The sequence below is a fragment of the Eschscholzia californica genome, unplaced genomic scaffold (assembly GCF_041429995.1).
Source record: "Eschscholzia californica isolate CP2 unplaced genomic scaffold, dmEscCali1.0.p SCAF_2, whole genome shotgun sequence".
In the NCBI taxonomy this organism is placed as follows: domain Eukaryota; kingdom Viridiplantae; phylum Streptophyta; class Magnoliopsida; order Ranunculales; family Papaveraceae; genus Eschscholzia; species Eschscholzia californica.
In genome coordinates, this window is record NW_028238309.1 from 29,678,277 (window position 1) to 29,705,154 (window position 26,878).

General features: G+C 38.8%; 1 protein-coding gene across 2 annotated transcripts; it reads right to left on the reverse strand.

Annotated features, from left to right (window-relative positions):
* Positions 1-15,923: 15,923 nt before the first annotated feature.
* LOC147557309 (haloacid dehalogenase (HAD) superfamily protein) lies at positions 15,924-19,852 on the reverse strand. 2 transcript variants are annotated; one of them, XR_015233913.1, is made up of 6 exons: positions 19,074-19,852; positions 18,908-18,985; positions 17,143-17,216; positions 16,955-17,062; positions 16,014-16,310; positions 15,924-15,958 (listed from the first exon to the last, which is right to left on the reverse strand). XR_015233913.1 is itself a non-coding variant. In XM_086658247.1 (5 exons), the coding sequence occupies exons 1-5, from the start codon at positions 19,705-19,707 to the stop codon at positions 16,191-16,193; spliced, it is 1,014 nt and encodes a 337-aa protein (XP_086514373.1). In that variant the 5' UTR covers positions 19,708-19,852; the 3' UTR covers positions 16,012-16,190. The 2 variants fall into 2 exon arrangements, 1 of the variants encoding a protein (XP_086514373.1); XM_086658247.1 differs by lacking the exon at positions 15,924-15,958 and having other exon boundaries at positions 16,012-16,310.
* Between the last annotated feature and the right edge of the window lie 7,026 nt (positions 19,853-26,878).

The following is a 26,878-nucleotide window of genomic DNA, read 5'->3' on the forward strand; positions in this document are numbered from 1 at the left end:
TAAAAAGTCGTCAAAAGGGTCGACATATAAGTGAAGTGGGAGGAGGTCAGTCGAAGGCAAGAAGTCATCCTCAAGCTTAGTGGATAGAATATCCACTAAGTCCCTAGACATGCCAGGGAAGACGTCCGAAGTGTCCCAGAAGGGGTCAACAACCGAGTCTGAGATCACGTGGAAGGTCGAACTAGACTCTAAGGGTAATGCAATAGGCTCGGGGACCAAGTCAAGTTCCATAAGTTCCTTAGGTAAATAATCCAACAAGCTATCAGTTATCTCTTCAACTACTATGTTATCGACATCCTTAAAGGCATCGGGAGCCTCAAAGTTAGGCATAACACCTTCCATTCTACAGAACCCATCCAGATAATCACAAGTGGTAAAAGTTGGAAAGTTCAACATCGTGTGATCCCCAAACTTGCTCGTAGATCTATCATCCTGAACATTAAAATCTAATGTAGTCGGATCATGGAGAGATGACAATGGTCGAGGGATTGAGCAATAAGGTTCATCGGTCAGTTCATGCTCTAAGGGTCTATCAAGAGCTTCTTCGACATTTAACTTAAGACTAGAGTTAGGTGTATTACCCTCACCATCATTCATAGTCTCCTCTTGAGTTTGGGGTGCGCGAACCCCTTCCTCGTCGATGATAGGCTCCGACTCAATTCTATCAACAATGTTGAGAAGCCGTTCCGTGATCTCTTTTATATCTCTATTGAATCTAGTTTGATACTCTAAAATTGCTTGGAGAGTATCTTCAGACATCTCCTCGTAATAAGGCACATGAGTATAACTAGACGAAGACTCTCGCGGAACACGGATCATGGGACAATACTCGGTCAAATGGTCTAAGCTCGCACAAATAGCACGAACCGGGTTAATGGTCTCCATGGTCCTTTCTTCACTACCTTCATGTAGATATCTAGACTCGACTCTTTGAGTGGAATCATCGAGTCGGGAATTGTCATCACTAAATGAACCGTTCATATATGCTTGTCGATAGTCACGAAGACTTCGACGTGGTCGATCAATATTAATAGAACTACGGTCCTCATCAAATGACAAATTCATACATGAAGGTATGGTCATCCCAAATTCTTGTCGATAGTCTCGAAGACTCTTACGGGGCTGATTACCCTTATGCTCAGAATCCCTAAAACCATGTTCATGACGAGTCTGACCGACTCCATACATCCGTCGATAATCACCCATGGTCATCCTAGGTCGGTCAGACTCAACTCGCCTATTCCTATCACTAGTCGTAACATTCCTATATAAATTTAAGTAGTCCTGATGACTTGTAGATGGTCGACTAGTGTTGGAAAGGGTTCGCATAAGGTCATTCTCATCAAATGACCAACGTGCCATGATCTCACAATGTTCAAGGATACTAACACACAATCGCAAAATGGGAACAAACACTTATAGACTAACAATCACACACAAGTTAAAAAGGAAGAGATAGAATGTGATACTATCGAGTGCTTCTGTCCTTTCGTTCGCCTTTTCCTTGGCTTCTCGATTCCTTCCTTTTCCTTCGCCTTTATGTCACTTTTGGCTCTTTTCTCGAAAACGGTACCTAAAAAGAAGATAAAAAACTACAAAAATAAATAAAGAGAAAACGTCTAAGAAAGCAACTAACACAAGACTAATGAACAAAACAACAAACGCTATCCTAACTACTAAATCTATCCCCGGCAGCGACGCCAAAAACTTGATGCACCCGAAAAGGTTGCACACCCAAGCGGAGGTATCAAGTAGTAATCCGGCAAAACCGGGATCGATCCAAGGATAGGAAGGTAGCTTGGATCTCGAAGGGTCTTATCCCTCGGTCTAGATATTAAAAGCTAACTTAGACTAAATAGGAAATGAAACAAAGATAAATGAGGGTTTTGATATTGATTAAGAAATAAAAGAAGAAAGCAAGCAATACTAAACTAAACGATAAACTAAACGGGTGAGAGAGATTTAAGAGAAGTGTCGGAGAAACAAGACTCGGGAGGCAACAAGAGTCAGGAGATAAATAAGTGAGAGAGGTGTCGAACCGAGAATCCGATAATGATAAACCTACAACTATGTATGGTCCGACCTAATGTTCAAAGTATAACCGATGTTCGACTCTTAAGGTGATGTCTATAAGCACTACGTATATCCGGAGATCATACTTAGTCAAAAAAACATCATAATCGGTTAATCCCGAGTCAACGAAAGTGTTGTCTAGTCGCCTAACTATGTGAAGTGCATGACAAGACACATGAAAATATGTCTTAGACTACGATCGATATCGAATACTTCGTTTCGTCTATTAACTATGCGAAGTGCTTGACAATACACATGAAAATACGATCAAAACGATAATCGAATTAAATGAACAATAATTCATAATCAAAACATCAAGTCATATTAAACATAATCACAAATTCATCACATTTCATCTCATATAATCGACACACTAAAGTTAGCTAAACATGGTGATTGAATAAGAAATGGAAAGAAAATGATGAGAGAATCCCCCTTTTTCGATGATGGTTCGAGGCTAAGATCGTCGGAAAATATGAGTCTTTAAGGTACAGCCGATCTCCCCTTAGCAAAATTCTGGGTTCCCCATAGCGACCACCATCATCTTCTCCATTTAACACAAACCTCCATTAAAGCTAACCCTAGCTTTCTCTCTCTAGCAATTTCTAGCTCAAACCAAAATCAAACAACAAGGGAAGCAAGGCAATGACATGGGGAGTAAAAGCCCTATGATTTCCGGCCAAGAAAGTGGCCGGAAATGTCAAGAAAGATCCGGCCAAAGATTGTAGAAATTCCGGCCAACCATGAAATCCGGCCACATAGGTGCTGTCCCTGCCGGATGCCCCACGTCCCGAGCTGCAGATGCGTCCCGGAACAGCAGCCGCATCCTCCATTGACGTCCGAGCTGCAGATGCGTCCCGGAGCTGCTGCTGGTCGCGTCTGCAGCTGCTCCCGTGCTATGCCTGCTGCTCCCGTCTGTGCGTGCTTCCTCTCGACTGTTACCTTGAAGACCCGAGCAGCTGCTTGTGTTGCAGCCCGAGCTGCTGCTCGGCCGGCCAAAGCTAGGCCGGCCTATGCTTTGGTCGGATCCTCCTTCTTCTTCTCTCTTGTCTTTCTCTTCAAACTCTTCTTTTGGTGATGAAGAACCCTAGCCCTTTGCCTCCTTCTCTCTCTCCCTTCCTTGGTTCTTGAATGATGAAGAAGATGAATAGTGTCTTGACCCTCTCTTTTTACTCAAACCCTAGACTTAGTCAAGACTTGACTTTGACTCAAACTTGAGTCCATAAAGAAGGTGCCTCCAAAATCTCTTCCTTCTTTCATCTTCTTTGGGCTTGGGTTTTGTTCCTTCATATCTAGGCTCTTGGGTTTTAGACTTGGGCTTTAATCTTCACTTGGAAATCAAGGGGGGTGCCTTCATAGAATCTTTGTTTTAAGACCGAACCTCGACTTCTTTCTTCCACTACTTCCCCATCCGAACTCGGAATTGACTTCCGTTTTCATCGTTAGACTCGTCTTTGACTCCTATTGTCATATGATTTGCTTGAAATCTTTTTCTCTCGTTTTCGGCACATGAAATGATAGTGACAATTCGTTCCCTTTATTCCGGTTTACACGCTTAACTCCAAAATAAGTACCTAACATGATAAACATATAAAATATTATTGATAACACTCGAAAATGACTAATTAGTCTAAGTTAGGCTCTCCAAATGTGACATTTTCGTGTCACATCACGGGCCTTGCCAGAGAAATCTCAGAACAGAATTTTGGAAGGAGTTGGATCTTATTTCGACCAAGTGGAAGATCCCATGGTGTGTGGGGGGTGGCTTTAATGTCATTAGTTTCATCCATGAAAAGAAACGGGGGAGGAAAGTAACGACCAGTATGAAGGAGTTTGGGGAGTGGATCGATCGGAATGGCTTAATGGATCTACCCAAACAAGGGATGGAGTTCTCCTGGACTAACAATCAATGCGATCTAGTTCTTAATGTTCTGGATAGATTCCTCATCAATGGAACCTGGGAAGACAAATACTCTAAGGTGGAACAGTTGATCCTCCCTAGGCCTATATCAGACCACGCACCCATTCTGTTGAGGTCTGAGTTTGTCCAATCCAATCCACCTCCTTTCAGTTTGGAGGAAAGATGGATGCGGGAGGCGGATTTCATGGACGTTGTAGCAGCGTGGTGGGTGGAAGCTCCCAAAGGGTCGTCCCCCAACCATACTTTCTGGAAGAAAGTAAAGTTTTTGAAGGGTAAACACAAAGGATGGTCAAGGGACAAATGTAACAAGTTTCATAAGGCTTTCTTACAACTGCAGTCCGATATATGTGAGCTTGACAAGAAGGAGGAGCATCAGACTTTGACGGAACCAGAGTTCGTGAAAAGGAAGAAGATGAAAAGAGAGCTGGAGAAATTGATGTCTCAGGAGGAGATTAGCTTGCGTCAAAAATCAAGAGCAATATGGCTCAAAGAGGGAGACATAAACACAACCTATTTTCACAAAATCATGAAGTGTAGGGCAAGGCAAAACAGAATCAGCATCATCATTCAGGATAATGGTAACATTACCAAGGAAGAAGAAATAATGAAAGAAGCAGTAGACTACTTTAGCAAGCTATACAGTGAACCCACATTCTGGAGACCGGGCATTGAAGGTATGAGTCTCCCTCACATTATGCCCGACGAGGCAGACGGGCTAGAAATAGACTTATCAGAGGAAGAAGTGCGAAAGGCAATAGCTGAATTGGCCAAAGATAAGGCTCCGGGCCCAGATGGGTTTCCAATCCCTTTATATAGTAGATGCTGGGGAATCATCAAGGAAGATTTTATGGCTATGGTAGAGGCCTTCTCGAAATCGGCAGAACTTGATTGGAGACTCAATCAGACTTTTATTGTTCGGATTCCCAAGAAAAAGCAAAGCTCCTATTTCACGGATTTCAGACCCATCAGCTTGGTGGGAGGGGCTTACAAAATCATATCAAAGGTGTTAGCTTCTAGGCTGGCCTCGGTTATGGATAAAGTGGTGTCTCCGTTTCAAGGAGCTTTTATAGGAGGGAGACAAATCCTAGATGGAGTAATGATAGCTAACGAACTAATTGAGTCAAGAAGAAAAGAAGGGCGAAGAGGCATCATCATTAAGGCAGATTTGGAGAAGGCATATGATCGTATCAACTGGGATTTCCTTTACCAAATCATGAACCGCATGGGTTTCGATTATAAATGGCGGGCTTGGATTTATGTTTGTATCTCGTCGGATTAGACAGGGGACCCTATCTCCCCCCTCCTGTTCCTGTTGGTTAGCTAAGTATTGAGTCAGTGTATGCAACAAGCGGAAGAAAGAGATTGGATTTTTGGATTTCAGGTAGCAGCTAACAGCAGAAAGATTAATCATCTTCAGTTCGTGGATGATACCTTGTTCTTCCTTGGTGAACACTTGGATCAGATTAATAAACTTCGTGACATTTTTGAAGGAGTTGAAGGAGATGTCCTTCGACCAAGGTGACAATGTGAACAATTTGTCGGATAGGATAATTGATGTGGAAGATCATCAAGTCCGATTGATTTAGGGATCGTAGAGTTGTAGCTAGAGACCAACTACGATCGTCGAATTACGAAGTAATTCGCGGCTAACTTCGATCGGATCCTACAACGGGTTACGCATAAGAGTGACAAATTGATCTAGGATATGACTAGTGGGAGTGAGATATAATCATGGGAGTGTCCCATAAACATATCTCATAGGCCTAAAAAGGAATTAGGCAAAGATAGTACAAAAAGGCCAAAAACAGGGTTTTTGGGCCTAGACCGGTTCGGGTACTTTTAGGGCTCGGATTGGGCTGATTTTTGGAGGGACGTTTCCTTATATTATTAACATAAAATCTGAGAATTTTGGCTGGGTTTGGACGTCATCTCCTTAGGGAATTGAGAAAATATCAATAGTTACTATTTTCGACTATTTCCCTAAATCGTATTCTAAAGGGTGTTTTGGGAAACCTAAAAGGAGGTGAATTCTTATTAGGGTTCTATATAAACACTCTTAGGGCAGAGAATAAGGTGTGGAATTTCTCTCTAAGCTTTCTTACTCTACCACGTCAAGTAGAGAGGAGAAAGTGAGCTAATTCTCATTAACTATCTATCTAGACAAGAAGAAAGGAGTTCTTCTTCCAACCACCATTGGTGTGCTAGCTATACAACAAGGTAGGAGATCAAGTTGATTGCTCGTGTCCCAAGTAGAGGAGCTACACTTGAAGTTCTTGGTCTTCTTCAATCAATTCAACTAGTTCGAGGGAAAAGCGATTAAGGTAATCTACTATCTCCATTAGTTTAATTACTAGTTTTGCATGTGATCCTGGGGATACTAGTGTAGACAATAGATGTCTTATTTCCGCTATAAACACTAGTATAAGGGTATAAATCCTTACAGTGGCGTCAGAGCCTCTTGCAATGAACTAGTTTTTGCTAAGAATCGAACTAGTTCATATTAGATATGATTAATAGTTTGATAAATTGAATTTATAAAAGTATTTTAAAAGTGTTTTAAAAATTATTTAAACTCACAATTTGATATTATTGAATGGGATTCAATGAATTTCATATTGAGAATCAAATTGTTAAAAGTATTTTTAAAAGTCTCAATTTGATTGAATATCAAACTAATCCATGCTTGATTAAATTGATAGTTATGTTTAAAAAGATTTTAAACATAAAATTTGATTAATTTTGAATTGGATTCAAAGATTTTTCAAATTGATTTCAAAATTGTTCTTTGAAAAATTTCAAAAACCTAGACTTTGATCCAAAATTGGTTTGATTAAGAGTTGTTTTTAAGTTTTGGAAACTTTTGAAAAAACAAAATTTGGAATTTAGAAGTGTTCTAAAAGAAGTGTTTTGAGTTTTAAGAAACTCTCAAAACAAAATTTGGAAAATTTTAAAAGTTTCTACAAGTTTTGTAAAATTTTAGAAGTGTTCTAAAAGATTTCAAAATTTAGAAAGAGTTTTAAAATTGGAAGTTAGCAAATAAGATTTGCACAACAAAAAAAAAAAAATTTTGGAAACTAGGGTTTTGGAAACCCTAGTGTCCGGCCAGGAAGCTTCCTGGCCGGACAGAAGCTGCTGGTCGCGTCCACTGGACGCGTCCAGAGCAGCTGCTGAGACACGTCCAGGAGACGCGTCCAGCAGCTGCAACCAGATTGCCAATGGTCGCGTCTAGGACGCGTCCAGAGCAGCTGGGACGCGTCTTGGAGACGCGTCCAGGTCGAGTCTAGGACTCGACCACTAGCTGTAATGGAAGCATCTGGACGCGTCTTGGAGACGCGTCCAGAGCAGCTCGAAAGCGTCTAGGACGCGACCAGAAGCTGCACTGGTAGCTTCCTGGACGCGTCTGAGACGCGTCCAGAGCTCTCGACCAGCCGCGTCTTAGAGTTGCGTCTGGGAGGTTCTGGGTGTCTCGGACTAGTCCGAGACACCTAGTGCTGGTCCGGTCCAGCACCAGACATGTCTAGGACGCGTCTGGTACATGGACTAGCGTCCTGGCTCCGGCCAGGACGAGACCAGGCCTTAATAGGCCTCGGCCAGGACATGCCGGCCCTATGGGCCGTGCTATGTCCGGACCTTGTCCGAGCCCTTTTGTGGGCTTGGGCCGGGACTTGTCTAGGACTTGTCCCGGGCTTTTTTCGAGGCTTTTCGGACCACAAAAAGGGACCATCATTTGAATGGGAGTTTTTGCCAAAATTTCTTCCGATTCCAACCAAATAATTCCAAAAATCAATCCGGGCCATCTAGAAGGCCAAAACGGATTTCTCTTTAAATTGATTTATGAAATCATTAAGAATCGAACCAATATTTTTTCCGAAATTGACCCGGGCTTTCAGAACCCGAAACGGAGTTTTTTTTAAAGATGATTTTAGAAATCATAAAAGATAAAACCGGAACGCACCATTAGTTGAATTCTTCGAATTTAGACTTAAGGTCCGTAATGTGACATGTGATGTCAACAAAAGTATCTCCCAAGATAATCATGCATATATAATTCTTAGGCTTGATATATTATATGATTGCATGTGATGTGAATGCGGGAAACTAGTATGGCCATAGATTTATATCTTATTCTTGTTTTAAGCACGGATGGGTGCATGCTTTGTAATTAATTTTAATTTCAAGTTTATACGATCTGCGAATCGTTAGAGTCTTGTAATTAGAGTTTAAGGGTCTATAAGTCCATTGAAGAAACTCGAGGATGAAATTCAAAGTCGAGTGGGAGAAATCAATGGAGGTTCAAAGATGGCGATCTAAGACGAACCAAAAGGCGAAACAAGAAGAAAACCAAAGGAGATTAGATCTTCTAGGTTAGGGGACATACTAGGATCCATATCTGCTTGATTTACTTTCTCGCGCGCATTTACTTACTTTTTACGCTTTATGTCGTGGGTGTTAGTTAGGCTAAATAGTTCACTATAACAAACGCCAGACTAGCGTAAAAGTCCCCAAAACGTAATCTTGAGTAATCGCCTATCCAGATTAAGACACTCGTTGCGCCCTTGTTCGAGGAAGGTGGGTCGGCCTTCGCAGAGTACCTCCTCTACCTTGGGACAATGCGGGTAGGTCTATAGAAGAGGCCTACACGTCTAAATGGTTCTACTCAACGAGATCAGCAAGAGAGTCTTGGATACTCGAGGCAAAAGGATAGATCAGTCATTCATTAATGAAATCTATCAACCAAGAGTCATAAGGTATGATCAGTGAAGTAGTTCACTCACCCGGAACGACGGAGTCAAAGGGTAGGGCCTTCGTCCGCTTTACTCCGAAGAACTGGGGTCTTGGAATCACTTATTCAATCGGGGACGATTTTTATTGAATAATGTGGGAAAACTAAGTTTTTCAAAAACGATAACGAGTTTTAAAACTTTGCCATTTCTTTTATGTAGTTCAAAGATGACAAAAGATATTTTCAACTTCCGCTCACTTCTCGACAAGGAGAAGCTGAATGAGCACAACTTCCTTGACTGGGAAAGGAACCTGGGAATAGTTCTCAGGATGGAAGGAAAACAACATGTACTATAAACTCCAATTCCTGTATTGGATGATAATTCGACTAAAGAAGAGATAGATGAAGAAAGGAGTGTGCGGAAAAAGGCAGAGCCTATAACTTGCTTAATGCTAGCAACCATGGAACCGACTCTGCAAGAACAGTTCATAGACATGGATGCTTACTCCATGATGCGACAACTTCGGGAAATGTTCCAGAAACAGTCGAGATTGGAGAGGTTTGAAACCTCTAAAGCAATTATGGACATGCGCCTTGAAAAGGGAAAACCAGTTGGGCCTCATGTTCGTCAAATGATCAGGCTCATGGGCAAGCTGGCAAAACTAGGTTTCCCTTATAGCCAACAGACGGCTACCGACACTATCCTTCATTCCCTCCATAGTGGTTTTAATCAGTTTAAGATGAACTACAACATGAATGGATGGGATAAAACGTTGGAGGAACTTCATTCTATGCTTCTAACAGCCGAAAAGGACGTCGCTATAGTGGAGACTAAGAAGGACGTTCTTATGGTACAAAAGGACAAAGGGTTCAAGAAAGGTAGAAAACAGAAGAAGAAAACCGCGTCAAAAGGAAAAGGCAAACGAGTTGCCAAACCTAAAGACAAAGGTCCTCCTCCTGACACCAAATGTTTCTACTGTGATGGCAAGGGCCACCGGAAAAGAAACTGCCCTAAGTTCTTGGAGGACAAAAAGAATGGAACAGTGGCTTCCAATTCAGGTATAAACAGTTAACTTATCAATTACTGTAAAATTCCCAAACTTTGGTATATGATACCTAAAATTGCCCTATCATTGTGAATGTGCAGGCGCAGTTGGGAACTGAGTATTTGGCTAAGGAAGACAAGATCCAAGAGGGAGCAGAAGCCTCGACTGCTAAGGATGCTGAAAGGGATCGAAGTCTACTTTAGGCACTATTCTAGATTAATAGTTTTTCTAGTTTTTAACATCATCTCTGTACTAAGTATTACGGAGAATCAATAAAGAACTTTATTTCTAAATTGGGATGTTAATAAGTGCTAGATTTAACAAACTATACCAAAAGATTCTAAACTTGGTCAAAAACCTATAAGATAGGTTCATCCCAATCGGAAAGGGATGAGGACAACAGGTCCACTATAACCAAAACATGAATCAAACTGACAAGAAAGAAAGTCTTGAGTCAGAAACAGAGATTGATCTTCAAACGTACTTCTAACCTATCCATAAGGATTAAGATGAAGAACACGAATCAAACTCTATCCCCCAAAATCCATTAGTCTAGACATAGCTTCTCACAAAACTACCAAAATTCCGTCTAAAGCTAAATTTGTAAAAGAGTTACTAAACTAGCTAATATCTGACGCAATTTCTTTTTGAAAGAAATTTGGGCTTCTTCCACAACCAATCAAGAGAAGTGGTTGTTGCTCATGATAGTATTCTTCTAATAATTAGCACACCTAGTAGCCTGGGAGAAAAGCACTAATTGTTACAAGAATAAGTGGGAGAAAAGTACAAGTCAATTTAATTTGATCATGAGAAGAATCATGAAGAGTCATGAAGAACAATCATGAAACTTGTACAAGACGATTAAATTCGACCAAGAGCAACAAACCGCGGCTCCTCGGATAAGGAAAGGTTAAAGATATGATCTTATAAACCCACCGCACAAAAGCGAATGTCATTCGCAGGAAAACTCTCAAAGCAAGTGAAAGTGTCTCTAAAGGAATATCTCAAAGTAGTTGAGAAAATTTCAAATTGTTGTTCAAAAGCCCTAAAAGGTCAAATCTCAAAGACTCGGAAAATAAAGGTTATTTCTGAAGAGATAAAAGACCTGCGCAGAAACGGAAACTGACTCTAGATTGTGGCTAGAAGCCAAAATCATCGTGGAATCCATATCTCGTCAAGACATGAAGCTTGACAATTTAAGTCAACAGAAGACCTAAATTGGTTTTCCAAAGTAGAAAACTGAGAAGGATGGAAACATTCATGTTTCCCGAAACTAGAGAAGAAGAATAAGATTCTTCCAATCAAGTTATGTCCATAAGCATGCTTCAGAAATCTATCGACGGATTAAAAGCACGCAAGAGTTAGAATCTTCAAAAAGGCAATCAAAGAAGTTTGATTCCTGAGGAATGAAGAAAATCTTGAATCACGAGTTTCAAGAAGGTAAGTGGGAGAAACAAACCTTCCGGGTCCGTATGCTGAGTACATACAAAAGATTAAGTACGACATAAGATGTTGTGTAACAGTGAACACACTGACTCAATAAAAGGACCACACACAAGGATGAAATGCCATTTTGGGCATCTGAAGATCTATAAGCATAGATCAAAAGGATGATAGGATTGGAGAAACTCAGTACGCTGAGATGCTTGAGATCCGAAACAGAAAATCTAAGACTCGAAAAGTCTAAAAGAATTTCGACCCAAAAACTCATGACAGAGGGCGTTGCAAAACTCGGAGTCTGAAAAGACACCGATGAGCTAGCACGCATGAGAGAGACATTTATGTTCGAAAACATAAAGTCAATCATATTGGACATGAATAGCATTTAGATATCCAAATTCGGATTAGAAAACCGAAGACACTACTTTGAATATCCTAGAAGGCTAAAGGATAAAGTAGTATAAAAGTTGAACATGTCATCGTAGCAAACTTTCAGACATGGAAGGAAAGTAGGCTAAAAGTGTTTTAAGCCGGGAACTGTTGCAAATACTACATAAAGAATTAAAAGTCTTAACTCTAGTAAAAGTTACTAGGAATTATCAAGGTTGAAGATAACGGTCTTCAAATTAATTGATAATTAGCAAAGTTTAAACGGATTACATCCGTTGTCAAACTAAACTGTCACCTAAGACAAAGTATGAGAGTCATAGACGAGTCTAAGGCATGAGGTATAATTTTAAACCTCGACAAGTAAAACTGAGTGGGTAAAAAGAGTTTTACAGAAGAGGCTCAGATTTACAACTCTCGTTATCAGAAATAATAGAGTTATTTCACCTGTCGTCTAAATTTGGTTTAGTGTTTAAACGACAGTCCATTGATGATAAAACATTCCGAATAGGTTTGTCAGATACGTGATCTGATGAATGAAACTCTATTAAGTGAACTTGGAATATTTATTATCAAATCCCTGATCCAGGTCATTGCATGGACAACAATGACTCACGAAGACTAGCACGGGAGTCGATGGGATAGCGCAGTTTCATGGGCTATAGGAATAGTATATTCTATTCGACTACGTGGGTGTGTAAAAGGTTTATACACTGGATAACCCTCAAATGAGAAGTACATCACTCGTGATGAACGTCAATACTTCTCATAAAGACAATTGGAGAGATTCCTCAAAACATGAGTGCTCCACTCATCTTATGAAAGGAATGTCCGACTTTGATTCCGTCAAACGCCGCGCCGTAAAAGGAGGTTATAAAGACGGATATTGGGAAGGACAGGATAGACATGAAGTTAAGTGGGAGCGCAAGAATGGATTGTGTCACCCTAATCACATTAGGTACAAAGTGTCTCAAGGCCACTTGATGAGTAGCAACTGAAAATGCGTGGCCGCGCTCAAACGGATTAAAAGTTAATCGTTTGTCTTTTACAGTTGTACTCGGATATCAAGAAAGTCTGAATGACGTGACGTATCAGATGGGATACTAAATTGATACGGGAATCGAGGCATTGCACTTGTTCTAAGTCCAAGTGGGAGTCTGAAGGAGTTGAAGGAGATGTCCTTCGACCAAGGTGACAATGCGAACAATTTGTCGGATAGGATAATTTATGTGGAAGATCATCAAGTCCGATTGATTTAGGGATCGTAGAGTTGTAGCTAGAGACCAACTACGATCGTCGAATTACGAAGTAATTCGCGGCTAACTTCGATCGGATCCTACAACGGGTTACACATAAGAGTGACAAATTGATCTAGGATATGACTAGTGGGAGTGAGATATAATCATGGAGTGTCCCATAAACATATCTCATAGGCCTAAAAAGGAATTAGGCAAAGATAGTACAAAAAAGCCAAAAACAGGGTTTTTGGGCGTAGACCGGTTCGGGTACTTTTAGGGCTCGGATTCGGCTGATTTTCGGAGGGACGTTTCCTTATGTTATGAACATAAAATCTGCCAATTTTAGCTGGGTTTGGACGTCATTTCCTTAGGGAATTGAGAAAATATCAATAGTTGCTATTTTCGACTATTTCCCTAAATCTTATTCTAAAGGGTGTTTTGGGAAACCTAAAAGGAGGTGGATTCTTATTAGGGTTCTATATAAAAACTCTTAGGGCAGAGAATAAGGTGTGGAATTTCTCTCTAAGCTTTCTTACTCTACCACATCAAGTAGAGAGGAGAAAGTGAGCTAATTCCCATTAACTATCTATCTAGACAAGAAGAAAGGAGTTCTTCTTCCAACCACCATTGGTGTGCTAGCTATACAACAAGGTGGGAGATCAAGTTGATTGCTCGTGTCCCAAGTAGAGGAGCTACACTTGAAGCTCTTGGTCTTCTTCAATCAATTCAACTAGTTCGAGGGAAAAGCGATTAAGGTAATCTACTATCTCCATTAGTTTAATTACTAGTTTTGCATGTGATCCTGGGGATACTAGTGTAGACATTAGATGTCTTATTTCCGCTATAAACACTAGTATAAGGGTATAAATCCTTACAATTTTGGTATGGTATGAGTTATGCTCAGTGTTGAAAGTGAACCTCAACAAATCCTTCATTTATGAGGTTACTGAGGTAGAGGAGAGGAATAGGAACCATGAAATGTTGAAGGAATTTGGATGCCCTATGGATATTCTTCCCACGTCATACTTGGGATTACCTCTTGGCCATAGATACAAGGCTAAGTCCTTATGGGACTCAGTCATGAAGGGGGTGAGCAGCAAGCTGGCTTCTTGGAAAGGGCATGTTTTATCTAGAGGTGGTAAGATAACACTTTTAAAATTGGTGATTCAAGCGTTCCCCACATACTATTTATCTCTTTTCTCTATCCCCATGGGCGTGTTGAAGGAGATTGACTCTAAAATGTGCAATTTTCTGTGGAGTGGCAAGTCAGAGTCCAAAAGGCTCCACTGGGCTGCTTGGAGCAAAGTAAAGACAACTCGATCAAAGGGAGGGTTGGGAATTAAGAACCTCAAGCTCATGAACCAGGCTCTTCTCATCAAGTGGTTATGGAGGTTTGATCAGGAAGATGGAAAATTATGGAAGGATGTCATTGGAGAGAAGTATGGACTGGACCCGGATGATTGGGCAAAGAAGGTTAAAAATTCATCTTATGGGTGTGGAGTCTGGAAAGACATTCAAAATAACTCGTTCAAATTCAGAAGTACAACTAAGTGGAAAGTGGGTAATGGTCAAAAGATTTTGTTTTGGGAAGATACTTGGGTGGGGAATACGACCCTATATAAAAGATCGATTCCCTAGCATATATTCTATTGCGATGGAGAAGAAGGTGAGGGTGTGTAATATGTACAATTTAGAGGCCGGAGTTTGGGTCATCAAAACAAGAAGAAGCCTTAACGATTGGGAGGTAATAGATTATGTGGAGTTACTCGAGACCCTCTAGGAGGTGAGGCTGGAAAGTGACCTGGATACCAGAGTATGGAGGCGGGAGGAGAAAGAGAAGATGTCGGTTAAACAGTGCTATTCGTCGATGGAATCAGGAGACCAAATCATGCATCCAACACTAGTGAATATTCTCAAGAGGAAGGGCATCCCTCCGAGAGTTGGATTCATGCTTTGGGCGACCTTTATTGATAGGATCCCGACGGTGGACGCCCTCAGACACAGGGGCTTCATGATTGTCAATCGACGCATCATGTGCAAGGCAGATGAGGAATCGAGCGATCATTTGTTCATTCATTGTAAGGTGGCGCAAGGCCTTTGGTCATATTTTCTCAAATCAGCCGGTATCAACTAGTGCTTGCCTTCGACGGTCGCCAGCTTGTTCAAACGATGGGAGAACACCCCTAAGCCAAGAGGAAAGAAGGAGATTTGGGACTTAATCCCAGCAGCTATAGTGTGGAGCATTTGGAAGGATCGCAATAGCAAGATATTCAAGGACGCGAATGAAAACTCGACCCTTGATGTGGAGGATATAAAGTCTGTCATTTTTGGTTGGGCTAAAAACCTTCCTTTGTTCAGCTCTATTTCTTTTACTGATGTTGTTTTCAATTGGGAGGCGTGGATCGCTTAAGGCCACCACCCTCCCTCCTCACTTTGTATAGTTCCCCTTTCAATTAATATTAATTCAAAGTTTCAAAAAAAAAAAAAATCTAGTTTGAAAGGTTACTTTGAAACTAGTGACCAGATCTGAGTATCTAAGGTTGTTTTGTGGTTCTCAGTGGGGAGCGAATCTGTGTTTCTTAGGTCGGTGGTGGAGATTGGATCTGCGTTTCTAAAATCAGTAGTGGTGGTGTCGTCGGTGGTGGTGGTGGTGGTGTCGTCGGAGTGTTGTCGATGGTGGTAGGTGAGAAAGATGAAGAGGGATATACAAAAGCATTTTCTATTTTCGCAGGGGTAAAATAGTACTTTGACACATTTCAGAAGTTGGGCACTCTTTTCGGACTTATTTAAAGTCTGAAATGAGATGGCTTGTTTTCAGCCCATTCAGACAAATACCTAATTCAGCTCAATTTTCAGATTTTGCTAAAATAAATAGAAAAACATCTGAAATCTGAATTGTGACACAATTCAGATTTCAGATCTGAAAATTTGAAAAAACAAACAGCACCTAAGTTTGCTCGACATGCTTAATTTTGAATTTAGACTAGATTCTCAACGTGAAGATATATCTGCGAACTTCGTCCGCACTCTTCACCACTTCAAACTTGACCCATAATGGGGTCCCATGATCTTGATAACCAGTACACATGAATATATGCAAAACATCTCAGTTCCTCCATACACAATTTTGCTTTTTTTTTTTTTTTTTTTTTTTTAATATGAAAGAACACAATCTTGCTTGAAACTTTAAACTTGATTTGTTAAAGAAAAGGATATTCGAACTCTACATGTAAGTTTATTCTTACTCCTTCTGTGCCAGATTCATTTTCTATATGGGTCGTCTGCTCCACAACCTTCCTAACAATGTCAAAACCGAGCTTTCCTATAAAGATAATAATTAATCTGCGCTAATGCCATACATCCTACAAATCGGGCAGTGGACTTTTCACACATTGCTTCGCTTCTGAAAGTAAATTATGGCTTTTGGGCTTCAATCCTCTCTGATACCAACGGCTCACAAGATAAGATTCAAATTTTCTGACCTGAAAATGTATACACCCCATAAATCCACAAGTATGAGCGAAGTCCAACGTGAAACTTAAATACATTACAAACATTACATCTTTCAACATGAAATTTTAATATATCTTCAGGTAGAAGACATGTAATTCCTTACTTAAGAATCCAATATGCAAACTAAGATCCCCTTCCATTTTTTCGAAAGATTAATTTAGGTCGAGTGTAATCTTAATCTAGTATCTCATAGAAACTGTTTTCATATCTACTGTTAGATTTAAAGATTAAAAAGAAAAAGCCATAACTGTAACAAAATTTATGTTCTCTTTTCTTCTACTAGCTTCTAGACACTAGAAATATATGAAAGAAACTTGCTTGAACTATACATGTTTATTTGTTATTTTAGTTTTTAAATTATGTTTGTCGATCATGAACAAAATTTACAGTTTCAGCATCTTAAGCTCTACCTAAAAGAGTAAGCTGAGTTAGCCAAGAGGACTTGGTAAGCTCTTTTATACCAAAAGGTGTTTGGGATCAATTCCCATCTTCAAATGCTTCCGTTATAAAGTTTTTCCATAAAATTTTCAATCATCACCATTTCAAAGTTTTCTACTCACCTAATTATATGATGTAAATTGTAGCAAAGGAAATGAAGTGTAAGAAGATGAACCTGTTTAACAACGAAAGGCTCCTCGGCAAGACTCAATGGTTTTGTCAAAATCGTTAAAAAACCATTTCTATTACCATATACAATATCCGTGAAAAGCCTGTCACCAACCTAGCGTGCACAAATAATTCATACTAGTCAAACAAAAACAACAAAAACAAACAAATCTTGACATGTTTAAATATGTTTACCATGATAAGCTGAGAAGTCCCACAACCAAAGTATTTCTCGATTTCTTCAGCTTCTCCACCGGGCTTCTTCACCGCTGAATTTGAATATGAGAAACTAGATTAAAAGTTAGAACAATATGAAGTGAAGACATTCAAGATCAAGCATGTGCCAAGTAGTCCAGGCACAATACCAGGTTATAACTTATTTCAAGTATCACCGCTAGGGATTTGACCAATAAGATTATCGTCGAACAAAGGACAAAAAGATGAAACAATCATGAGAAATATAACCAATACCGATCAATATCGATATATCTAGACCATGATTTTGTTAGTCAAACTTATACATTCAATCAACAATTTTTTTCCCTTTATTTCAAAAGGTTTCTCTTTCTTATTGCCAAAAAAAAGGTCACCCGAAAATGTCCCCAACAACCTTTAACAAGTAGTTTTTTCAGTCTCTCTCTTCATTTACCACCACCATCATCTCTTTAAAGCTCTTTCTCTCTCTCTGAGACTTTCTTTAACTAAAACTCTGCTCCTTCCCTCTCTCTAAATCTTCCTTGGAAGCCTCAACGAAAGCTTCAGAGAGAAAGAGAGGGAGAGAGAAAGGGAGGGAGAGTTTTAGAGAGAAAGATAGATGATGATGGTGAGAGAAAAATTGAAAAAAAAAAGTTTGTTAAAGGTCACCGATAATGATTAATGACATTTCAGCCGTTGCAGGAGGCTAAATTGGAACGTTGGACAAATATGGGGGCCGAAATTTTCTATTGGAGGCCAAATTCGAATGAACCCATAATTAACGTTGGACAAGTAATGCATATCCGAACACTACTTTTTGAATGATTTAGTAAAATCGCAGAGATTTTATCATCAACATTGTTCACAGTCATGTTTATTTGTCTAGTATGGTAGTATCGTGTCAGAGTTTAATATATTGCCACTATTTTTTCGACCCATGAAGATGACGAAATTATTCTCCTAAATGCCTACAGTTCGATGTATGTTTAGTTGTATCTTGTACATGAGGTTTTAGGTTGACAAATGCACTGTAAATGGAGATAAGAGCAACGTTGACAGCCGTTGATCAGTTGCATCGGCTGCAACCTCTTCTAACAAAGGATCTATCAATGATAAGCAAAACCCTAATAATTTCTAGCAAATTATATAACATTGGTTAGAAATATGGATATTGGGTACTGGTCAATGATTTTTATGGCAGCCCATTAATCGATTGTGAAACTCCTGGAAGACACTGGTTATGTCTGCGACGGGTAAGACATGATAGGCAAACAAAGAAGAGAAAAGGAGCTACAATATTAAGAATCCCTAACTCAAATCTACATAATCTTGTTCTCAAACCTCTAACCTCAGTTTTGTTTTCATAAATATCTATCACTCAAGTTAGCTCTCCTAGAGAAAAAAAGTATCAACTAGACCACACCCAAAAAATAAATGAATTTTTTGTCAATATACATCTCACGCGATTAAATTTGAAGTCTAGAATAACTAGACCACACTCAAAAAATAAATGTATTTTTGAGAGAAAGGGAAGTGATAGATGTGACGCGAAATTGTGGATGACGAGTTTACAGTGAGTTCAATACGTTGAAATCCAGAGAGTTAGTTGAATTGGGTTAGGTTGGGTTTGTGCACTTCAAAAAACTAGGCATTAAACTGTTCTAAACCAACGTGTTGTACCTGTAGTTATCCAAATAGACTTTCTAAGTGAAAGTCTATTTGTAACCAACAAAAGTGCACTAGTAGAGAAGTTTGAGTGACTTACAGTGTCTCAAGACATGAATTCCAATGGATTCCTCAACAGCTCTAGCTTTACTACCATCAGCATCATATTGACGTAACCCTAATTTTACATAATTTAGAGATAAAAGAACAAACTATAACTATGAAAACAAAGATAAAACATTGAATAATCAAGTTAGAAATATTACCAGCTGAATTACTGAAAACAACAACATTATCACCGAAAACAGATCTACACTTATCCAAAGAAGAAGAAAGAGGAGACCATAATGAGAGAGAATAAGGAACAGTTAAAGTATTATCTTTATCAAACACAACACCTTCAAAACCCTTCTTTTTCATCTCTGCCCAATCAATCCATCTAATATCTTGTACAGTTAAATGAGGAATAGCTAGATGAGAATCTTTAACTACCACAGAAATTGCAGATGTAATTCCTTCAAAATTCAATCTTTGCCCCAATGCTGCCTTAAAATTACTCCACCCCATGTTTGTTAAACTCACTTTTCGATGGCTAATCTTATTCCCTTGTTGTTCTTCTTCTAGGGTTTTGTTTCCTGGGTCCTTGTTGGGGCTAAAAAGGAGTGAACTTTTGTTATCCTCTGTTTTAAGACTAGGGTTTTTGTGGTTTTTAGTATGAGAAAATGAAATATATCTTCTTCTTCTAATACTGCTACTACTAATACTTATATTGCAAGTAGTACTGAAACTGGTATTAACGGAGGCAAGATTGTTGGTGAATTGGGAAATCTGAGAAAGCAAGAGATGGCTATTGATGACGGGGTAGCAGTAATGGTAGTGGGTTGAAACTGGACCGACCATTTTTTTCAAATACTTTTTTTCTTTCTATCTTTATTTTGGTAGAAATTGGATTCTCATGACCTTCACCAAAGTTATAGCGGCACCACTTTTTTTTTTTTTCTTAGTATTGCCCAACGTTTTCTATCATCAACCACCCAAATTATATACAATTTTAAGCTTTCAATGTCCTTTGAATAGCTATAGATTGAATATTCTTCCAAGTGGTGTCACAAAGAAGAAAGAAAAGCAATCCCCTGGGCGGGCTTCGTCCAAAGTTAATATGAGTCGTGGTGAGCTATTCTTTCTGTTGTTGTCAAAAACTATAACAAAACAAAGATATTGATCATGTAACTATAACAAAACAAAGATTTTGATTAGAATAAACGTTTTCGTTATATTTCGTATTGCAGTAAGATAGTTTGATAAAGAGATTCATAACAATTTTAGAACGAGAGTCACAGGGCCGGCCCTGACTTTTTGGTGGCCCGAAGCGAAGTCCAAAAATGAGGCCCCTCGTATTATATAGAAGCCGAACATCTTTCCCACCATTTAAAAATGTTTGCACAATATAATTTCTATCCATTTAATATAGGTTCGATTCATCGTAATATTTAGCCAACAGACATAGGTGTACTTTTTTTGCGATGCTAATTAAAATGAGACTAGAGAATAGTTTGACGATTTTGTCTTTGGTTTTCTAGATCACTTGCTTTAGGCATCAAAATTTTAGGGCTTCATTCGGTGACTTAAAGCATGAGGTAATTTTAGTTCTCAAACTACGTTTTGTACCTAGAAACAGGACCTATCGTTATAACATATTTGGAAGTCAAGTGGCAATAAGATTTAGTGATGTATTTTTGTTATCTTCCTCGAGCGACTTCTTAAAATTGCGTTTGAGATCTCATATTAAATCAGAATGAGACCCCCCCCCCCCCCCTAACAAAGATGATCATTTAGATTAATCTATGGTAAAATAAAGTTTATCTAACTTGTATAATTCTGAATTTTTGTTAACTACATTATGTATAAAAATTATTTTATGTTTTACACACTAAAGGGACGACCATAAAGTACCATGCCACGGGGCCAAACTTCTCAACCTCTCATGACGAGAATAATCTGATTTGGTTATAAGGAAGTGTACTATTTGGAACGGTTGAAAAACCTTAATTTTTCACCAACTCGCGTTTTATGTAATTTTAGCAGGACAAAAAATATGAAAGCCGTCCAATAACGGTACCTAAATTATTTTACTCTACAGGTATGCCGAAATTAATAAGTGAAACTCATACTATGATAACCTTAATATATTATAACTATATCCAACACTGATGAAAAGGTAAAGCTACATATCTACTAAAAAAATTATATTTTTTGTATAAATTTCGAAACTCGATAACCAGTTCTAGAATAGATAATAAAAATTTTCAACAAAAAAAAAAGAGACTAGATAATAAGATAACTAATAAACATATACATATAAAAATTGAGAGATGAAGATGGGGATAGGATGAGAAATAGTGACACAGGTTATCTCGTTCAAAAAGTTTGAAATTTTGGTGGGGCCCATTTTTGAAAATGAAACAAAGAGGCCAGCCGCCAAGGCATCTTGAATGGGCGCCTTTATTTTAGCTACGGGCTGGACCTGGAAAGCTGGTTGAAAACATTTAATTGACAAAGGTTATATATACACCGTCTCAAATGTGGCCCTCAAAATTTGGTGGCCCAAAGCGAGGCATTGCTCGCTTTGGGCCAGGGCCGGGCCTGGAGAGTCACTTTTGTTCAAAAGAACGAGAGTCATTTGTGTCTTGAAAAAATAACTACGGTTTACGTCTAACTTAGGTAAAGAGATTCATAACAATTTTAGAAAGAAAATGCTGTTAGGAAAAATAACCTAATTAACTTGTTCCGGAATATGAAGATAAACGATGTGTAAGTAAAAGTAGAGACACCAAGATTATTTAACGTGGCAAAAAACTCCTCCAAGATAGAAGGTAAAAAACCACGGACCTAGTCCAGAAATCTTCCACTATAATGATAATAATGGGTTACACAACTCTTCACCAAACCTATGGTGGATAAACTGAACAAAGAAACAAAGAAATAAAATCTCTTACTCCTTAGGATTTGAACAAATCCTAGATTACTAAAGGTTGAAGAAGATAACCACAAACTAAATTGTTTCACAAGATTAATAATCTTCTTTTCTTCAAACCAATATTCTGCTCTTTCAATCTCTCTTGAAAGAACCACTTCAGAAATCTCTCTTTCTCAGACTTCTCTTTCTTCTGGAAGTTGTTGTTTATAATCTCTTCCCTTTCATTCCCTTTTATAATGATAAATAGGGAGGTTTACCAATAGAAATAGGAATTCCTTTTTAGGCTTGAAAAAATAGAAACTTCTATTTTTTCCCCAAACAAGGAATAAGGGAAGTCCTATTCCAACTAGAAGTCCTTTAATTATAAGGAGGGACCCCAACAAACTCCCCCTCCCGACTTATGAAGAAGGACCTACCATCCCTAAACCTGCAACACTGCTACATAGCTCGTGTTTGCCTTTGGGTAATGGTTTTGTCATCATATCTGAACCATTGTCGTCAGTATGGATTTTCTCGATCTTCAACACCTTTTCTTCAAGAACATCTTGGATCCATTGGTATCTCACATTTATATGCTTGGACTTTGAATGGAAACTAGAATTCTTACTGAGGTAGATGGCACTTTGACTGTCGCAATAAATAACATAATTATCCTGTTTCATACTAAGTTCTTCTAACAGCCTCTTCATCCATAACATCTCTTTGCAACATTCTGTAATGGCAATATATTCTGCCTCTGTAGTAGATAAAGCTACACACTTTTGTAATTTAGATTGCCACGACACTGCTCTCCCTGAAAATGTAAATAGGTAGCTTGATGTGGACCTTTTGGAGTCTACATCTCCTGCCATGTCTGCGTCTGTGTAACTGACTAATACTGGCTTATCATTACCAAAACATATACGAGCTTTAGACGTACCTCTAAGATACTTCAGAATCCACTTCACTGCTAACCAATGCTCTTTGCCTGAATTAGCAAGAAATCTGCTTACTACTCCAACTGCAAATGCAATGTCCGGTCTTGTACACACCATTGCATACATCAAGCTTCCTACAGCTGAAGCATAAGGAATTTTCTCCATTTCTTCTTTCTCACTTCTAGTTGATGGACACTGATCACGAGTCAACTTGAAGTGACTGGCTAATGGACAACTCACGGGTTTTGTCTTGTCCATATTGAACCTTTTTAGAACCTTCTCAATGTATCTTTCTTGTGATAGCCAAAGTTTTCCAGCTTTTCTATCACGAGAGATATGCATGCCAAGAATTTGTTTTGCTGGACCCAAGTCTTTCATATCGAAATACTTGTTTAGTTCCTTCTTTAACCTGCTAATTTTATTAGCATCCTGACCAACAATCAACATATCATCAACATAAACCAAAAGTATAATCAAATCTCCATCAGGAAATTTATGAACGAAAACATAATGATCTGAAGCTGTCCTGTGATACCCTTGATCCTTCATGAATGATTCAAACTTTTTGTACCACTGTCTTGGTGCTTGTTTCAGCCCATATAAACTCTTCTCTAACTTACAAACCAAGTGTTCCTTACCTTTAACTTCAAACCCTGTTGGTTGTTCCATATACACATCTTCCTCCAAGTCACCATGAAGGAAAGCGGTCTTGACATCTAGTTGTTTAATTTCTAGGTTCATACTTGCAGCCAATCCCAATACTAACCGTATAGAGGACATCTTCACCACCGGAGAGAAAATCTCATCAAAATCAATACCCTTCTTCTGCCCAAATCCTTTCACCACTAGGCGTGCCTTATACCGTGGTTGTGAATTTCTTTCTTCGGTTTTGATTTTGAAAACCCACTTATTTTTAAGAATTTTCTTATTCTTAGGTTTTTCAACCAACTTAAAAGTGTTGTTCTTATGCAATGATTCAATCTCATCTTCCATAGCTTTCAACCACTCCTTCTTGTGTTCATCATCTATGGCTTCTTCATAACACTGTGGTTCTCCACTATCTGTAACCATCACATACTCGTGTGGAGGATACTTGGTAGATGGTGCTCTCTCTCTAGTCGATCTTCTCAATTCAGCTGGTGCTTCATGTTGAACTTCCATTCCTTGCTCAACATCATCACCCATAGGAACATCTTCATGAGCTTCATCTTCATGATTTTGTTCTTCACCTGCATTATCATGCATAACCTTAGAAGAGATATGTGGATCTAGATCAATGAGATCATTACTATGATTCTCATGCTTCTCAACTTTCCCGAAGTCCTCAATAGTTTGATTTTCAAGAAAGACCACATCTCTACTTCTAATAATCTTCTTATCGACTGGATCCCATAACCTGTATCCGAATTTCTCATTTGCATACCCTAAAAAGATGCATTGCTTGGCTTTATCATCAAGCTTTGCTCTTTGATCTTTAGGTATATGCACAAAAGCCCTGCAACCAAACACACTTAAGTGTTCATAACTGACTTCTTTCCCAGCCCACACTCTCTCAGCTACATCTCCATCTAATGGTGCTGAAGGTGATAAATTAATCAGATAACATGCAGTACGCATTGCTTCACCAGAAGCTTTTAGGCAACTTAGCTTCTGAGAGCATACATCTGATCCTCTCCACAATAGTGCGATTCATGCGTTCTGCTACACCATTTTGCTGTGGAGTTTTGAGAACTGTCTGTTCATGTCGAATACCATGGGTTTTGCAATACTCTTCAAACGACCCGATGTATTCTCCTCCATTGTCAGTGCGAATGCACTTCAATGGTTTTCCTGTCTCCCGTTCTACCATGTTGTGGAAATTCTTGAAAAACTGCAAGTACCTGATCTTTGGTCTTTATGGCATATGCCCAAACTTTCCTGGACGCATCATATATAAAAGTAACGAAATACAAAGCACCACCAAGTGTTTTGACCTTTAAAGGTCCACAAACGTCAGAATAAACAAGCTCCAAAACACTGGATTTTCTTTCAGATGCATTCTTTTGAAAGGAAACTCTATGTTGCTTTCCTACTAAACAATGAGAACAAGTGTTTAAATTTATACCTTTTATGTTCGGTAAGTCTTGTCGTTTAGCAAGGATTTGAAGTCCTTTCTCGCTCATGTGCCCGAGTCTTCTATGCCAAAGATCAGTGGAAGAATCTTTTTCAACTGCATTCAATTCTCCTTTACACAGTTTTACTTGAGTCCTGTATAAAGTACAACACTTCTTCCCCCTTGCTATCACCATTGACCCTTTTGTGAGCTTCCACTTTCCATCACCAAAGTGACTGTGGTACCCTTCATCATCTAATACTCCGGTAGAGATTAGGTTATATCGAAGATCTGGTATATGCCTCACATTCTTCAGAATCAATGTACTCCCTGTGCTCGTCTCAATTTTCACTTCTCCAATTCCTACGATTTTTGAGAAACCTAAGTTTCCCATCCTTACTTTGCCAAGGTCACCAGTTCTGTAAGAGTTAAAGAAATCCTTACATGGAATAACATGATACGAAGCACCTGAATCAACCAACCATGTTGGTTCTGGTTCTGACTCAGTCCTACTTAAGCAAGTGTCTCCACAACCTAAGAGTAAGATAATGTCATCACTTGAGGCAACTGCCGCAACATTATCTTGTTTTTCATCATCCTTTTTATTTTCCTTCTTTGGTTTCCTGCAATCACTCTTGTAATGACCCATTTTTCCACAACCAAAACATCTAACTTCTTTCTTTGGTTTTGTTCTTCCCCTTGACTTATCACGGTTATGAGGTTTTCTACTTTTACCTCTCCCCCGTCTTTCTGTAACAAGTGCCTCTGAATGAGACTCGTCTGACGATGATTTCCTTCTTGTTTCTTCATTCAACAAACTACCTGTTACGTGATTCATACGCATTATGCCATGAGGAGCAGAATTGCTAAGAGACACCACCAATGTCTCCCAACTATCTGGTAAAGAATATAGAAGAAGTAAGGTTTGCAACTCATCATCCAAAACTAACTTCATTGCAGAAAGCTGATTTACTAGACTTTTCATCTCATTCAAGTGTTGAGCAATTGAGGTTCCTTCTTTATATTGTAATTTTCCTAGCTTTCTGAACAAGTAAGCCTTTTTGGCAGCTGTCTTCTGATAATATAATTCTTCTATTTTCCTCCATAGACTAAAAGCGGAAGTCTCCGTCGATACATGATGAAACACACTGGGTTCAACCCATTGTCGAATAAATCCAACAACCTTACGATCTAATACCTTCCAGTCTTCTTTATCTATCTTCATCGGTTTTGTACCGTGATTTTCAATGGGTGCAGCTAGGTCTTTGCAGTATAACAAATCTTCCATTTTTACTTTCCACATCAAGTAGTTTTCTCCATCTAAACTAATCATTCGATTAATATTTACTTCCATATTTCTGAACAATAAATCCAACCTTAGCTCTGGTACCACTTGTTAGGAAAAATAACCTAATTAACTTGTTCAGGAATATGAAGATAAACGATGTGAAAGTAAAAGTAGAGACACCAAGATTATTTAACGTGACAAAAAACCCCTCCAAGATAGAAGGTAAAAAAACACGGGACCTAGTCCAGAAATCTTCCACTATAATGATAATAATGGGTTACACAACTCTTCACCAAACCTATGGTGGATAAACTGAACAAAGAAACAAAGAAATAAAATCTCTTACTCCTTAGGATTTGAACAAATCCTAGATTACTAAAGGTTGAAGAAGATAACCACAACCTAAATTGCTTCACAAGATTAATAATCTTCTTTTCTTCAAACCAATATTCTGCTCTTTCAATCTCTCTTAAAAGAACCACTTCAGAAATCTCTCTTTCTCTGACTTCTCTTTCTTCTGGAAGTTGTTGTTTATAATCTCTTCCCTTTCATTCCCTTTTATAATGATAAATAGGGAGGTTTACCAATAGAAATAGGAATTCCTTTTTAGGCTTGAAAAAATAGAAACTTCTATTTTTTCCCCAAACAAGGAATGAGGGAAATCCTATTCCAACTAGGAGTCCTTTAATTATAAGGAGGGACCCCAACAAATGCATAGGAATAATATAAAGAAAAAGTAGTTCGAACAAAATTTAGATGTAATTATTATGATAAAACGGGTCAAAATCAAATTTACA

Excerpts from the sequence above, each read along its gene's own strand:
- LOC147557309 (XM_086658247.1), bottom strand. The coding sequence starts at position 19,707 with ATGGTCGGTCCAGTTTCAACCCACTACCATTACTGCTACCCCGTCATC. Across the intron at positions 18,986-19,073 it reads TGTTTTCAGTAATTCAGCTG|GGTTACGTCAATATGATGCT; the intron begins GTAATATTTCTA and ends ATGTAAAATTAG. Across the intron at positions 17,063-17,142 it reads GGACTTCTCAGCTTATCATG|GTTGGTGACAGGCTTTTCAC; the intron begins GTAAACATATTT and ends TGTGCACGCTAG.